Source organism: Haliotis rubra, unplaced genomic scaffold (assembly GCF_003918875.1).
Source record: "Haliotis rubra isolate DU_JTF1 unplaced genomic scaffold, ASM391887v1 Scf823, whole genome shotgun sequence".
Classification (NCBI taxonomy): domain Eukaryota; kingdom Metazoa; phylum Mollusca; class Gastropoda; order Lepetellida; family Haliotidae; genus Haliotis; species Haliotis rubra.
In genome coordinates, this window is record NW_025767550.1 from 257,357 (window position 1) to 275,074 (window position 17,718).

General features: G+C 40.3%; 2 protein-coding genes across 2 annotated transcripts in view; one reads left to right on the plus strand and one right to left on the minus strand.

Annotated features, from left to right (window-relative positions):
* Positions 1-3,054, plus strand: part of LOC124262142 (propionyl-CoA carboxylase beta chain, mitochondrial-like) — a 70,437-nt gene extending 67,383 nt beyond the window's left edge. Inside the window, 3 exon segments of the mRNA XM_046696601.1 lie at positions 1,758-1,777; positions 1,779-1,858; positions 2,701-3,054. Of these exon segments, the coding sequence (XP_046552557.1) occupies positions 1,758-1,777; positions 1,779-1,858; positions 2,701-2,822 (222 nt within the window). The 3' untranslated portion in view covers positions 2,823-3,054.
* A 4,497-nt stretch (positions 3,055-7,551) lies between these two features.
* On the minus strand, positions 7,552-17,319 carry LOC124262145. Its single transcript, XM_046696607.1, has 4 exons — positions 17,041-17,319; positions 15,787-15,829; positions 12,727-12,801; positions 7,552-8,126 (listed from the first exon to the last, which is right to left on the minus strand). The coding sequence occupies exons 1-4, from the start codon at positions 17,284-17,286 to the stop codon at positions 7,711-7,713; spliced, it is 780 nt and encodes a 259-aa protein (XP_046552563.1). The 5' UTR covers positions 17,287-17,319; the 3' UTR covers positions 7,552-7,710.
* Positions 17,320-17,718: the final 399 nt, after the last annotated feature.

Here is a 17,718-nt window from a genome sequence, read left to right on the forward strand (position 1 = left end):
AATTTTCATTTAGTAATCTAAATGTACTCTTATTGTTTTCCAGTACTCATATACTGAAAGAAATAAGGAGTACATACTCCTGATGTTGAAAAATTATCTGGAGCCCTGATTCCGTTCCCCCTTAATGTAAAGGTAAAATTGCTGAGGTTGCTGTTATTCTGGTTTCCGTAAGTTAAGGGTGAAGTATTGTTGTCATGAATGAATTGTTACCTATTAAGAAGTAACATCTTGATGATTCCGTTTCCCTTCCTGTAAAGGTGAAGCACTGTTCGTTGTCAGAGAATCATGACCAGCAGTGAATTCTCTCTCCTGAGGGTTTAGTTTGCTTGATTCTGTTGCGTATCCTCTGGACTTCTTTTTATGACAAAGAAGTACTACATGATCTACTGCACCAACAATGTGTGTAAGAATTACTCATTGATGTAGATTATGTTAGTATATATATGCTTTATGTGTAGGATAAAACACGAATCTGAGGTTATGGTTGGGAAAGTAAGACCCGAGACTGGAGGGTGGGGAGAAGTAAGACCGAGAACGCGTAGCGCTCAAGGTCTTACTTCTCTCCACCTGATGGTCGAGGGCTTACTTTCCCAACCATAACCGAGGAGGAGTGCTTTATTATACATGTAAACCGTCCATGATGGATAATTAGATAATCATGTAATGAAGGTACATAACAGTAACTGAAACGCTGGTAAAATCATTTTAATGACAGTAGGACTAACTATATATAGATAATTCAACCCTGGCTTCTTTGTCGGCCGGTGGCCGTGAGTTAGACTGCCGCTTAATAAGCTGATACATGCGGTTCCATTCCTGCTAGCGAAAATATTTGCACTTTAAAGTTGATCTTTGACGATATTTTTCAATTGATTTCAAACACTCACATATCATCTGAATTTGAATGTTGATGTTAATATAGAGTTAGGAAAAAGTAAAACCTGGGAAGAGGTCTTACTTACAAAAAGTAAAACCGGAAATAGGTCTTTTTACAAAAAGTAAAACCTGGGAAGAGGTCAAACAAAAGTAAAACCTCGTAATAGCTTCTGTAATTCCGGGAAAAGAAGCCATGTCTAATATATAGTTAGAAGCGCCCTTCAGGTTTATATATGAAAAGCCAACACTACACTTGAACTGCCTTTCTGCTCCTTAAATATTAATTCAGTATTAAACAATGAACTGATGGATGTGTAGAACTGTTTTGGGCTCCCTGCCAATTGCTGTTTATTTTAGTTGAAGTGCGTGTAAACTGTGGTTATAATGAACCAACATCAGTAGTCCCTTGAGTTTGTTATAGCCATAGATTGCTGTATATACGCTGTACTCAAACGTAGAGTTATGATTTGAAATTGTATCCATTTAAGAATGGATAAATAATAATATTGTAACACCTCTTAGGCAAACAGCCACTGTAATCTAACCTTATGCACTTGATACATAAGTAACAATAAAAATGGTTTTCATGGCACCAATCAACCATTTTGCAAATCATGGCACGGGTCATTGACAAGTACACAACACCTGTCAATAGCAGGTATGAGATCCACAAGATGCAGTGACATACTGAAACCTAGGATCCATTCTTACAATAAGCTTTGATGTTTAAACCAAATTTGACCCCACATGATAGTTTTCTGTTGAATCCAGGATTTGATCCTTAGCAAAACTATACAATTTTAGAGATTAAGAATTAGTATGGACTAGGTGGTAGATAGAAGTGATATTTCCGTAGTTATGATGTCTGTATTCCCCACCAGGGTGCTGTGTCCATCATCTTCCCGAGGCAGCGACACCCAGGCCGAGCAGGAGAAGGAGTACATTGACAAGTTTGCCAACCCATTCCCAGCTGCAGACAGAGGTAACTAAAACTCTTCCACAGGTGCAGCACAGAGTTCCCTGATGGGCCATGCGATAGCCTAGTGGTTAAAGCGTCTGCTCATCACCCTGAAGACCCAGGCTCGATTCCCCCCCCAAGGATACAGTGTGTGATGCCCATTTCTGGTGTCCCGTCGTGATATTGCTGGAATATTGCCGAAAGCGATGTAAAACCATACTCACTCACTCACTCACTGTGTTTATCACAAAGAAAGTGTCAGTACTCCTATTTACTTCATCTTCTTTTAATTCTGCTATCACAATGTGGCTGAAATCACTGCAAATGTAATTTCACTCACTCACTCCAATTCTGACAATAATGAGAAATTATTATTGCCACTTATGGGCAAGATTGGGTCAGGGTTTACATTGTCTGAGATACAAATCCAAAGGTTGGATGAAAACGAGACCATTTTCACTATTTCAAGAAAGTCTAAGCCAGTCTGACAATTCAAATGTAACATCTCTCAGCCAGTAGTACAGTTCAAATGTCAAACTTCCAAGCATGTCTAACTATTTAAATGTAAAACCTCTCATCACATCTCAGTTGGAAGTAGTACCATTCCGAAGTTTACGATGAGATAGCAAGATGTGTATGTGGAAAAGCACCAGTAGGTCTCAAGTATGGGGTGGTGGTGGTGTAGACTATTTGTAAAGCGTTCGCTCGTCACACAGAAGACCCGGCTTTATTCCCACATCGGTACAATGTGTGAAGCTCATTTGTAGTGTCATTTGCCATGATATTGTTGGAATATTGCTAAAAGTGGTGTAAAACTAAACTCACTGACTCCTCAAGAATGGTTGAATGTTCTGTGCATGTTTCAGGGTATGTCGACGACATCATTGAGCCCAGGACAACGAGACAGCGGATCTGCCAGGACTTGGAAGTGTTATCCAGCAAGAAGATGGAAAACCCATGGAAGAAACATGCCAACATGCCGTTGTGAGGATACAGATGTGTGATGTGTTACGTGATAGGCAGACGTGATCTATGTGCATATGTTGGTAGCTTAGCTGAAACGCATAAAGTGCTATTTTACATATATGTATAAATTCAGATCTTTATGTGTGTGTGTGCATGTGTGATTGATAATGTAAAAGGATGATATGTGTAGATTGGTGTTTGTTGATGTAATGATACGAAAATATTGAACAAATTTGTATCACACTAAAATATGATTTACAGTCAAATCCCGATGAGTCGAATGCCGGTGTCTCGCGAATATTATGCATAACTCGAAGTACCTGTCGGTCCCGACCATTCCCTGTTCTAGTTGTCATCATTTGATTTCCGGTTACACAAATTCGACTCATAAATACACACGATGACTCGAGAAGGAAATTTGGTCCCATGAGATTCAAACAACCGCAATCTTGTATACATAAGCCGAAGTCAGTCAATGAGAAGTTGATTGGTGTAGCAAACTGATCCAAGTAACAAACCAGCGCGGCTCACACCTTTCCGCCATTGACGGGTGGGTTCAAATGGCAGATTAGTGATTTTACGGAAATCACTGTCTGTGCTAATCAGACTGGAACTGAAAGGTGCCCCCTATTAGTGATATGGAAATCATTAGATATACAAATGCTTAGGCGGAAGAATTAGGACTGAATCATCTTTTTTTCTACCCCCATAGACATACCTATGTCTCGAATACATCGATAAGTTGAATTTATTACTTGGTCCCCAGCGATTCGACTCATCGGGATTTGACTGTATATTCTTATTGGACATTGAAATGACACGCAATGATATAAGCGGACTATAATAACATGTTAAACATATTTCAATGCCTCCCTCTATCAGTATTGAGTTCCAGGTGTAGGACACATGTACTTTCAACAAGGAACCCATGCTTGTCGTAAGAGGCGACTAATTGAATCATTTGGTCAGGCTTACTAAGTTGAACATGTCATCGTATCCCAAATCGATGTCCATGCTGTTAATCACTGGATTGTGTGGTCCTGATATTTACAGATCACCGCCATATAGCTGCAATATTGCTGAGTGCAGCGCATGATCCCATATGGTATCAGAAACCTGTAACTGTAGGTTAATATCCTGGTTCACATGTTCTGAAACATTGTTCGAAGTGGCATTAGATTCAAGTTCCACAACAAAGTCCGTCATTTTACTGCCAAACTAAACTAAAAATCAGATGACCGAAATGGATGATACACAGTTCAAGGTCATTGTTTGCTGAGGATGTTGATCTCTCATAAAACTGACCGTGCAAGGTCACTTCTCATACTACCCACCACTCCGGGGTCCAAGCTTGATTGTCTCAGGTATTTTGTGATAGAACTTCAATATAATGGACTGTATCATATCCTACTCACTCACGGAATGAAGAGCACTGCCTCTATATGATGGCGAAAGGTTTTCAGGGGATAAAGATACCCAGTAATTTGACTGACTCGAGCATCTCCACAGCTTCTCTCAAGTCATGTCAGCTTATGTCTCCCATGTATTGTGTCTGTTTTCGAGTGTTTCTGTTATAACAACCTGGGTCCCGATCCACAAAAAGTTTGTGGATTAGAACCCTGCACCCTGCACTGTGTGTTGTACTAGCTCTTTGTTATGAGGTTATATGCTGGGGTAGACACCATGGGTTGCATCCAGTTCATTCTTGACCAGAGGTCTTTGTACATAACTGGATTTGGGGATAGACTATCCACTCCTAGATTTTCAACATCTGACTATCCATACCCCTGTCTGTACCTGGGAAGCGCTGGTGATCCGCTTGTCCAAAGTGCTGCAATTCATGTGTAGAGTTGCATCCCTTGGGCATATCAGGAACCTGTTATCATGGGTTGGAATCCTGTTTCACCTGGATTATATTTCTGGGTTTGTCCACATTATCCCAAAGCGATGAATATCTCAGACTGGCATCACTTACCTCCCTGACATACCTTGAAGTAACTGGAATACTATTCAAGGGGCTTTAAGCCAAACTCACTCCAGGGATGGCAATTTTCCGCCCATCCACAGATTTCTGCTGATCTTATTTCAAATTGATCAATTCTGTGAATAATCTAAATCCCTGAGCCCCCTATTCATTGAAACAATATTCAGTTTCGGGCTCAAAATAGATTTTCTTGCTGCCATCCCTGTCACTCTTACAGTCATGCTGTTATGGACTAGCAGACAAATTCTAACTGTACTTTAATCATGAAATGTTGCAATTGTTTTTGGAGACCAAGATAAGGAGTTTCAAAAAAAAAAATTCAATTTTTCTCTAATTTTCGTAAAGTCAAAGGACATTTGCAAGAATAATAAACACAGTTAATATATACATCATTTGCTTCCTTGGCACTTTTTACTCTTTGTTTATGAAACTATATTTTGTTTTGTTGATGGCCAGATCATTGTTTGTGAAAAACATACATGTGTCACTTGTTGTATGGAAGATGGTGTCATTGATACAAGATGCAACCAATGAATAAAGACTTTGGGAACATTTGTTATTTCTTTGTAAGTTTACAGTGGATTTGTTGTGGATTTCTTCCTTTTTTTGAAAGGTGAATTCAGTTCATCGATGCCAGAGTTTACAGAACCAGTAATCTACCTTTATTTCTTCACAATGGCAATGAGTTGTAACTTTAGAATTACTCTTCCTTCAACACGCAGTAAACAAGGTGAACATATGAGGTACTGCTTTATTATACTGTGAAAATTTTATTTGCAACATATTAGGTCTGATGTACACAGCAACCGTCAGCAAATAACACAGGGTATTACAAATGAAATGAGGACAATAACCATCACACATACAGCTGCAGGCTCACATAATAAATAAGTAAATGTGGAAACAATGTGTATGTATGAGATTAGAATATATGTCTTTAGACAGGTAGAACATGTACAGGTATCACACAATGATTAAAAACCACATGAAAATATAATTATGTTACATGAGTGAAAAATGTCACACGATAATACTAAAGAAAACAAAAAGACATCATAGGGGTGAAGGCATTCCGTGATTAAAATTGAACACAAACTCTGTAAAATATCAGTAAGAAAATAAACGAAACTTACTCGTATTTCCGCCTATTACGGAAACAACCGACAGTTCACGAGCAGAGATATGGGGGGGGGATCACGTGACATGACGTCATATGTTCTTGTTGCCGATGACTTCCTTATTGATTTTACCTCAAAAGTTGACAGTGACCATTGATTCTAAAGCAATAAATTATGTTCCCCGTGTCATTTTTTAAATGGATCTTAGACCGTATCAATACAAGCCAGTGAAGATGAAGAAGAAGAATCAACCGAAACGGAGGCACCTCACCTTTTTCAGAATTTGTTGCAACCTGTAAAGATCCGGGTTAGAATTGATCTGCAACAACTCATGAAAAGGCGACTAACGGGATCGGGTGGTCAGATTCGCTACCTTGATAGACACATGTCATCGTATCCCAATTGCGTAGATCGATCCTCATATTGTTGATCACTGGATTGTCTGTTCCAGACTCGATCATTCGCAGACCGATGCCATATAGTTGGAATATTGCTGAATGCTGCGTTAAAGAACAAACCGACCGACCAGATTTCGTTGCTCATAAGAACTGCGGATGTTGTCTGTCAGTTTATTTCAGGAGCTGTATTATTTATTTTACATACGACGTTAAATATTAACTCACTCACTCACTATTTTACATACAGTTACATACCGGCCAAGAGGCTTAAAAGCTAACATGTGATGAATAAATTTTAAAATCTCTCAAGTGGTGAAGATCTGGGTCATCAGCAGCCCATGCAGTAAGAGGTGGTTACTTAACAAGAAAACGGTGATCGATGTTCATGTCTATTACTGGATTGTTAAGACTTTACAGATCACCGTCATATGACTGAAATATTGCTGAGTGAGTTAAACAGCAAACAAACACTACCCCATGAGAGTCAGTCCTTGTTTCTTTTGATCCTTGGGATTCCAGATATAGATTAGTTTACTTGGCTGATCATGAGATCTGACATAAAGGATCTGAACAGCAGGTTCAGGATAACCTTCAACATATCCCAACTGCATGGATGCTCAATCACATTATCAATCACTGGAATGTCAAATCCGTACTTGTGTTTTAGTGGGATGGCCTTGTAGTCAAAGTGTTCGCTCATCATGTCAAGGCTGGGTTCAGTCAGGGATGATCTACAGCACGTCTTCTATTCTCCCTGGTTCAATTCCCCACTTGGGTACAATATGTGAAGCCCATTTCTGGTGTCCCTCGCCGTGATATTGCTGGAATACTGCTAAAAGCGGCGTAAAACAATACTCACTCACTCCATCAGGACAATGTGTCAGTGCACGGACCAATCATCGCCACAACTGCAATCCGCGAGTGTGGCTCTGGACTCCATCAGCACCCACTATATTCTCCTGGTCGGGTTCAGTCAGACTTCTATCTGATTCCGAACACAGAAACGGATTTTGAATAAAATGAGACACTTGGATAGAATCCCTCCAACATCAGTTGCAAATGTGTATCCCTGTGGAGAGGGATTGAGTTGAAAACTGATTATAATAACGTCTTTAGATCAGATCTGAGGCTCAGTACATCAGAAGCACAAACCCGGAAGTGGACTCTGTACCTCTGAAAAAGATCTGTACCTCTTCCGATGGCATTAGTCAGGCACCATATCCTTTGTATGTCATGAAAATATGAAATTAAAAAAAATCCAAAACTTGGCGCTGCTTTGAAAACACGATAAGGGTTCATTAGAAATATATCTATTTTTCATAGCTGTAGCTGACAGATATATCCAGTTTCCATCCCAAACTCCACCAGTGAGTGAGTTTCATTCCTCGATTCCCATACTAGTGAGTTACGTCAAAAAACTCTGACGATTGTCAACGAATTGCATGTGGATGAATTTCCGTATGCAATGTATTGCGTAGAAACACGACTTTCAAACATGAAGAAGAACTCATCCCCCGCTGCCAGTTTACGTGAGCCAACGAAACACGTCGACAGGTACGAATATCTTTTCACCTTCACCAAATCGATGATATCTTTCGAGAACGGCATTGGACCAGAGATTCGACGATTTATGACGATGAATATTCTAATCAATTCGGATTTCTTTTCTAAGCCGTTGAGGAACGTATCAAAACAAATGTGACCATGGAAGAGATAGACGCCTGAGTCTGTGACGCTGATGACTCCATCATTCCCGCTGCTGATGCCACCGTTCACGAAATGATCATTATTTTGCTCTCGAGTGCTTCGCCACAAGAGGGTACCATCTGAAATACATAATGTATTCACGAAATAAGAGAAAAGATTTATAATGGAGAACACTAATGGTGAAAATATGGACTTGTTGAATATGTTGAAGTTAGGGCTCTTCCACTACAAATCTACCACAAACCCTCACAACCGTAACTTTCGGATATGAATGTTGGTCGCCATGACCGCAAGGAGATTTTGATTTATTTGATTGTTTGTTGTTTAACGTCGCACTCAGCAATATTCAAACTTTATGGTAGTGGTCTTTAATATCGTCTGGACCAGACAATCCAATGATCAACAGAATGAGCATCGATCTACGTAACTGGGATACGATGACATGTGTCAACCAAGTCAGCGAGCCTGACCACCCGATCTCGTTAGTCGCCTCTTACGACAAGCAGGGGTTACTGAAGAACAATTATAACCTGGATCTTCACGGGTCCCTCGGATGAAGAGGCAGAGTGGATTCGCGGGTCAGTTTGTACTGACGAGTTCACATTGCTGAGTATGTCGTTAAAGATCAAACAAACCAACAAAGTAGTGAATGAAGAATCGATAATTATTACATTGCATTAAACATGAAATGCTGGTTATTTCGATGTAACTAAATCTAATGAAGATGCAACCTATTGATGGTATTTCAATCTGAGTTGACTCCCACAAGCGTTTATATAAAACCTGTTAATAGTGGTGTTGGATAAACCAGATATTTATATATCCATTCAATATGAACTTACTGAGTGAGTGAGTGAGTGAGTTTAGTTTTACGCCGCACTCAGCAATATTCCAGCTATATGGCGGCGGTCTGTAAATAATCGAGTCTGGACCAGACAATCCAGTGATCAACAGCATGAGCATCGATCTGCGCAATTGGGAACCGATGACATGTGTCAACCAAGTCAGCGAAACTGACCACCCGATCCCGTTAGTCGCCTCTTACGATAAGATAGTCGCCTTTTTATGGCAAGCACATGGGTTGCTGAAGACCTATTCTACCCCGGATCTTCACGGGTCTATGAACTTACTCTAAGGTATATGTTAATATACCCCATTCTGATATTTTGAAACACTGATCTGTCAGATTTGCTATACTTATGACCGCATAGACCGTAGTCTGGAGGAGGCCACACACCGGAAGTTAGGTGGTTCTCTCCCTTGGTCGAATCCTACCAAAAAAGATGGCAGTTATTGTTCAATATAAACTGACTCTGTGGTCTATATTAATATACCCGATGCTCAGATTTTGAAACACTGATCTGTTGTATTGCGTTTGTGGATTAAGATTCGCGACACTTATGACCGCATGGACCATAGTCTGAAGAAAGCCACACAGCGGAAGTTAAGCAGTTCTCTCCCTTGGTCGAATCCTAGCTATGGTCTGTTTGTAGTGAAAACGTACCGATGAATTACACTTCAAACAAAAAAGTAAATAAAATAAAGTGAAATGAAAATTGCAAATCCTCATAATTTTACCTTGCCAACTGAACATTTAAATCTCAGAAATTTATTCAACCTAGGATAAAAGTTGTTTAACAAACGATCATAGTTTCAAATCGCTATTATTGGTTTGCATTACAAAGGGGTATGCACATTAAATGAAACACCGAGAACACGTAGGGTTGGTCTAAGTTAACGCTCATCATGTACCGCACATGGAGCACAGTGGTGTAGTGGTTAGCATGCTGGCCTCTCACAACAAAGGCCCGGGTTCGAATCCCGGTGGAGACACCAAAATTTGTGACCTGGGTCTCATGCTTTGTTGTCTACTTGGGCAAGGCACTTCCTCCACATTGCACTCAGTCCACCCAGCTGTTCAAATGGGTACCTGAGAAGCGGATGTACGGACCTATACGGTCGCGCTTAGCGCTTAGTAGCAGCTTTGAAAGTACAATTCCGTCAGGGTAATAATGTAACGCCAGAGAGCAGCATCGTGTTGGATTCTAGGCGCAAAAATTAGCATTATTATTATTATATGTTTCACTGTTCCAACTACTGCGCTTACCCCCTTGTAATACAAGCCCATACTTGCGATTTGAATCTATGATCGTTTGTTAAACAACTTTTAATACAATATCTCATGCCATGCTTTTAGTACAATAACTTTTAACTTAGTACCCATATGAGGAATCGAACCCAGGTCTTAGGCGTGACGAGCGAACCCTTTAACCACTAGGCTACCCTTCCTTTAAGGAAGGATAAAACATGTCAATTGATACTTGCCTCACTTTTCGCAAAATTTGTTGCACATAATAACTGCTGTTATCTGTTATTTTAAACGGCTTTGCAGGTATGACAAATCGAAAAAAGGAAATAATATTAAAAAATGTACATCAGTATATATGCAAATCTAAACGATTCCAGTAGTCTTCTCTCTATACACCTTTTGTATTGTAACATTTCCCGCTGTTATCGTTCAGTCTTTCTCTGTCTGTTTCTAATAATTGCTTGTGATGTAATTAGTCATTGTAATATCTTTGGAGAGGGGTTTAATAAGTTGAAAGAACTTGTCCCCGATCCTTTCCCATTGTGAATAAAATATGTTTAAACTGAAAACTGCTGATTTTGTCAATTTATTTCTTCAGCTTTATTAATTATTTCAGACAGTTACATACCAGTCAAGAAGCTTAAAAGCTAAAATCTTTACAACAAACCCATATCGAGAATCAAACCTAAAGTACGCCGGAAATAGAAAAAAACCCTTGTTTTTAGGCTGTTACTCTGTATCTCTAAGATTTACACAATTGCAAATAGCATATGTCGAAATAACCCACATCGGTCTAACTGGGCGTTGAGTGGGATGCCTAATAGGATATCTAGGAAGGTTGGGTCAGAAAGGTCAGTTGTGATGTCATGCTGTCTGCTGCCTTCGCATTTCTGTTGTTACTCTCTCAGTCTCCTGGCGGTGGAGTAGCATGGTGGTTAAAGCGTTCGCTCGTCACGCCGAAGGCCCGGGTTCGATTCCCCACATGAGTACAATGTGTGAAGCCCATTTCTGGTGTCCTCAGGTGTCTGGTGTCCTCAGCAGGAAAATGGGTACCCGGTGGAAAAAAGTCATATGACTACAACCTTCTAGCGCCTAACAGGCAGCTTGGGTTATCCGGGGTAATAATGGCCTTGACTGTTAGCGCTATGAGCATACCTAGTGTGGAGTTTGGCGCTATATAAATGGACACATTATCATTATCCCTAAAATTTACACAATTGCAAATAGCATAAGTCGAAATAACTCACATCGGTCTAACTGGGCGTTCAGTGGGATGCGTAATAGGATATCCAGGAAAGCATGTTGACTCGTAAATCGGGCAAAACTTTGAAGAAAAAACGAATAGCTGCTGAAAACAACAGAACAGACTACAGATGGCAGTTAGGTCGCTCAGCCAGGTATGACGTCGACTCACCTGGCATGAAATGCATGTGCTGCCTACAAGTACAAGGGGTCATCTCAAAGATATTTAATGCTCTTTCATGTATGTTTCACATGTCTCATCTATTGATTAACATCTTACGTGTCTTTCTTTCATGAAGTTTATGTGGAGATATGTAAAATAGTATGATACCCATAGAAAGAAATTCAGCCATCTTACTAAATGGCTCACAATATATAGGTGGCATGACCACCCAAAGATCGACAGGACTGGATATTATTTGTATTTTGTTTTGACATGCCGTTTGCTCCCCCAGTTTAATTCCCCTAAAGGATTATCTTATCTCAGCTGATATCTCTATATCACCATTTCCGGCAATCAAATTGATTAATAAAATGACAACTGCACGTACGAAAATTAGAGTGAAATTCAAACGTCTTTCATTCAAGATGTCACTGTCTGATGTTTTATCTTGGTAAGAATAATTTTAAATACGAGTAAAGATATTTTTTAAAGAAACACATAATAATCCATTCATTCTATGATATGCGTCAGCCAATAAGATCGCCGGAGATAGTGAAGTCAAGCGCTGACGACCTATTGACCCGTGCCAGTTATATTCGGACACTTGACGTACTTCTATAGACTTACATGTTAATTTAGTGTGACATAAATCATTTTCATGAATTTAATGTTCCTAAGATTCAAGTCAAATTTTGCACATTTGTGAGGAATCATCTTACCTACAATCACATAATTTCTGTTTAATTTTCCGTTGCTTATTTATCGAATGGCAACAATTTAATCAATATATGTATAGTGCCGTGAATTCCTTTAACACGGCGGCCTATGGGATTGTGCATTGTGGAACCATAGTATTACGTAAGTTGATAAATGTGATGTCATTAGTTAAATAGTGGTCGGAAAACTGAACTTAAATTATGTCCGCGGAGCAGAGATAATTTCAAATTTGCCTGTCAAATTTCACAAAGATCCATCCTAGACTCACTTCATGAAAATTATTTATGCTACACTGAAATAACATGTAAGTCTATGGAAATTACGTCAAGTGTCCGAATATATCTGGAACGGATTTTGTACACTTCTGTCACTGCAACTCAGTGTTTGGCGATTTAATAAACACCAACAAATGAATCCCCACAGAAAGCATGTGTATATGCCTCCTATAAACATCGGAGATATGGACGAAAGCTTTTGGTACTTGCGAGACCTATGGGTTTCAACATACCTGCACGCCGAGTTTTTGTCAAGTCTAACCACAGGTGAGCTGCGGCCGGCTGGAATTCGTTTTTTTGTTTTGTCACTGAAATCAAACAGGAAGATTAGGAACAGACATGAATTTCATCTCTTACACACCTGTTGGTGATCGATAAACCCATGTGAGGTATCTGGCATCAAACACGTGTGAGATGGAATTCCAAGTCCCTAAATGGCGACTATGTGTGGTGACCTATGGTCTGATAATGAAGGAATACTCACCTGATTGTAGTGACACGCTAGTCGTGCATCGGCCGAAAGCTTTCGGCATTACAGTTCTAAAAATGGTCTTTGGTGTTATCTAGCTTTCATTACCTCGCATGTTGGAAACGTTTGTGTGGAGACAGAGAGTGAGTGAGCGAGTATGGCTTTAAGCAATATTCCAGCAATATCGCGGAGGGGGACACCAGAAAGGGTCTTCATACATTGCACCCATGTGGAAAATCGAACCCGGGCCTTCCGCGTGACGACCGAAAGCTTTAACCACGATGCTGCTCCACCGTCAGGAGACTGTGAGTGAGTGAGTGAGTATGGCTTTACGCCGCTTTCAGGAATATTCCAGCAATATCATGGCTGAGGACACCAGAAATGAGCTTCACACATTGTACTCATGTGGGGAATCGAACCCGGGCCTTCGGCGTGACGAGCGAACGCTTTAACCACCATGCTACTCCACCGCCAGGAGACTGAGAGACTAACAACAGAAATGCGTAGGCAGCAGACAGCATGACATCACAACTGACCTTTCTGTTATGTCTCAATGTGCCATGAGTTATACCTTCATCAGGAGAATAACCAGAATATATGTCGAAGAAACAGATTACAGAAAATACATAATAACTTGTATGTTGCAACTCTTTGTTTCTAAACTTATCAAACTCGCTTTCGCTCGTTAAATACAAGCTCATGAAATAGATAGTATCTGAAGCACACGCATGTAATAATCTCGACATAATCAGATTTTAGTCCGACCCGATATCTCTGAAGACCCGCGAGAACCAGGGTGGAAGGGGTCTTCAGTAACCCTTGCTTGTCGTAGGGGACCACTAACAGGATCGGGTTGTCAGGCTCGTTGACTTGGTTGACACATGTCATCGTATCCCAACTCCGTAGATCGATGCTCATGACGTTAGTCACTGGATTGTCTGGACCAAACTCAATTGTTTACAAATCGCCGAGATGGAAAAGGCATTTATAAACCGGGGTCATATGTCCCTCACAGTTGAGCCAAGATGTGGACTCCGTTTTAACGACACCAATGATGCCATTGAAGAGGTGGAGGGTTGGTTCTCCATGAAACCAGGGGGGTGTATTCAAGCGTCTGCACAAGTCAAGAAATGTTGGGAGAAATTTGTCACTCTGGATGGTGATTATGTAGAGAAGTCTTAAGGACAAGAAATCAAAATAAAGTTTCTGCCCTGAACACGTCTTGGTGATAAGTACATTTTTTATACCCCCTCGTATAACTGGAATACTGCCGAATGCGGCCTTAAACTGCAAACAAAGAAACATCTGTGTACATATAAGTGAGCGAGTATGGTTTTACGCAGCTTTTAGCAATTTTCCAGCAATATTTACGGCGGGGGACACCAGAAATGGGCTTTACACACTGTACCCATGTGGGGAATCGAACCCGGGTCTTCAGCGTCACGAGAGGACGTTTAAACCATTAGGCTACCCTCAGAGTGGGAGGGTTTCTGGTCTCTCAACATATGTTCTACAAGGGACTCAATGATTGACCTTTATAATGATATAGTCCTTTTTCCCTGTGGAATCAGTAACTGTACTATGTAATCAAAGCTTGCACTGAAGCAAACTTATTGTAAGTCCCACGGTCCCTCATGTTGGCGGTTAGCGACCTCAAGCCCATTTTTATATAGTGATGTTAATTGACAGTTTATTATTTTACATGCTTTTAAATAAAATATGATAATTTAGTTGTTATACTGTACTTTGACTACATGATTATGTACATTTGTATAGTTGTTGTAGAATTTTCTCTCGTCACGATAAGGCTGAAAATATACGATAAATTTGACCCCCCTCACTCATTAGTTACTCTACTGTCATTTCATGACACCACATCATGACAGTTTTTAGTTTACACTGTGTTATTAATGTATATTTGTTTTAGTCTCTATATGGCTGAAAAACTGCCGATTTGACTTTAAACATCAACTATATACTTAATGGTTGCCCTGTGTACTCAGTGGTTGCCCTATAGAATTTGTGATTGCACTGTTTGATAAATGGTTGCCCTATGTACTCAGTGGTTGCCCTATAGAATTTGTGATTGCACTGTTTGATAAATGGTTGCCCTATGTACTCAGTGGTTGCCTTATAGAATTTGTGATTGCACTGTTTGATAAATGGTTGCCCTATGTACTCAGTGGTTGCCTTATAGAATTTGTGATTGCACTGTTTGATAAATGGTTGCCCTGTGTACTCAGTGGTTGTACTGTTTAATTCACGGTTGCCCTACGTACGCAATGGTTGCCCAATGGCATCAGTAGTTGCACTGTAAAATTCATGGTTGCCATAAGTAATAAATGGTTTCCCTATGAAACCAGTGGTTGTACTATGCAATCAAGGTATATCCTATGTACTTAATGCTTGCCCTATTGAAATCAGTGTTTGCACTATATAAACAATGGTTGTCCTATGTAATCAATGGTTGAACAGTACACTCAATGGTTGCCCTGTGCAATCCATGATTGCCCTATGTTATCAGTGGTTGTCCTATGTCATCAATGATTGCCCTACGTTCTCAATGGTTGCCGGATGCATTCAATGGTTGCCCTATGCAAACAAAGCTTATTCTATGTATTCAATGGTTGTACCGTGGAATGAGTGATTGTACTGTGATGTGGTAAGTTGACGTCCTATGCAATCAATGGTTGCACTTTGTAATGAATAGAAACAGAGAACTCAAACCAAAAACAACTTCGCATCAATCACAAACAAATCACATAACCCCATCCCCCAATACTAGCGCAGGTCTTCGCCTTTAAGTAGATGTCTTTCAAAATACCTTGACGTTCCAGGGTTTTGATGGATCTGTTGAGGATGTCATTCTAAAAAAAACAGAAAAGGGAAGATTATAAATAGCAGTGTGGAAATATCGTTCAAGGTTTGATACATGAACTGGTTAGAATAAAATCGGAATTGTTTTAAAATTTGGTCTCATTTATCGAAACTGTCCCCCAGAGAGTGAGACGCACACACACACACACACACACACACACACACACACACACACACACACACACACACACACACACACACACACACACACACACACACACACACACACACACACACACTCATATATAGACACGTCACAAGCAACACACATAACACATATACACACATGACTAGCACACACACCTAACTCTCACCAAGCCACCTACAGGCAGGCACACGCACATACGCACATCACACACACACGCACATCGCACACACACGCACGCACATCGCACACACGTACGCACGCACGCACACACACATCACAAACACACATGCTCTCTCTCCATCTAAATATCTATGCTATATATGCTACGTACACACACGCACGTGTGTGTGTAATATGTATATAAAGCACAAACACGGACACACAAGAAACACATACACACGTCGCCATGATGTCAGCACATTAAACTTGATATGAACCCGACACTTAATCGACACTTAACATTGCTTATGTGCAGCAGTGACATTTTCATGGTATTTTAAGAGTGGGTGAGTGACGGCGGGGGACACCAGAAATGGGCTTCGATGGGGAATCGAACCCGGGTCTTCATCGTGACAAGGCAACGCTTTAGCCACTAGGCTGCCGCAACGCCCCTGGCATTTTAAGAAGTTAGTTTGGTTTGTTTGGATGGAACTGTTTTATAATTATTGGATACAAAATGGTGTCATGTTGTTTTATTATTTAAAGATAAAATATAAAAATATATAATACATAATACATATTCAATATGGTATTTCAGTGACCCTTTCAATCATGTCAGACACTAGCGCTTTTGAGCAGCTAACGCTGGATACTAGCGCTTTACAAATGTATGTGCGTGCGTGCGTGCGTGTGTGCGTGCGTGCGTGCGTGCGTGCGTACGCATGTATGTATGTATGTGTTGTATAAATCATGAAAAGGCTACTAATAGTATTGAATAGTGGTGGTCATAATTTTACACGTGTCACATGAAGTTATGTTAAATTTCATAAAACGCTATTCACCTAACGGCTAGGCTATCTAATCTATGTATCTATGTACAAAACTATTTCTTGCCTTCCTTGACAACTCGTTTAGCTTTGTTTTCAGTTTCGTCCATTTCGGTCGCGGGTCTTCGATCTGCTGAGTTGAGTTCAAAATTCGGCTGAATTCGTCCTGAGTGATATTTAAAGCATTCTGGAGTTGTAGATTCATGACTATCGTTACAATCAGAACTATACTCATGATAACAAGCACACCCACAACGCTTATTTGAAACTGTCTCCCCATGTTCCCCCGGTTTGAACACGACAAATATAGCATAACGTCAGATTGGATTGAGGAAAACCCGGCGGACATGTCCGCGCAGTTGAATTCGGGGTAGTTTGTGACCTGGAAAGGGGATAGCTTCCTGGTCTATTTTCGGCATAATATGAATGTTCGCGCTTCTTGACACGCACGGCGTATTTTAACCGGGTGTACGAGAGGCTATCAAAAAGTTTTGAGCCTAAAATATTTCTGATATGTATATGTTATAAATAACTGTATGATATTGAAAAATGATTTATATCATTCACATTAACGTAATATTGACATGCACGCTAGTTTCCGGTCACGTGACATCTGATCCGCTTCGCCGGGTGGCCCTCGAGGACCCAAATCTTTATGACTGCTCTTTACTCAAGCCTATCTATTTCTGTCGTTTCAATATGGTACATGTGATTAGAAGTCACCTGACCGGAAACTAGATATCAG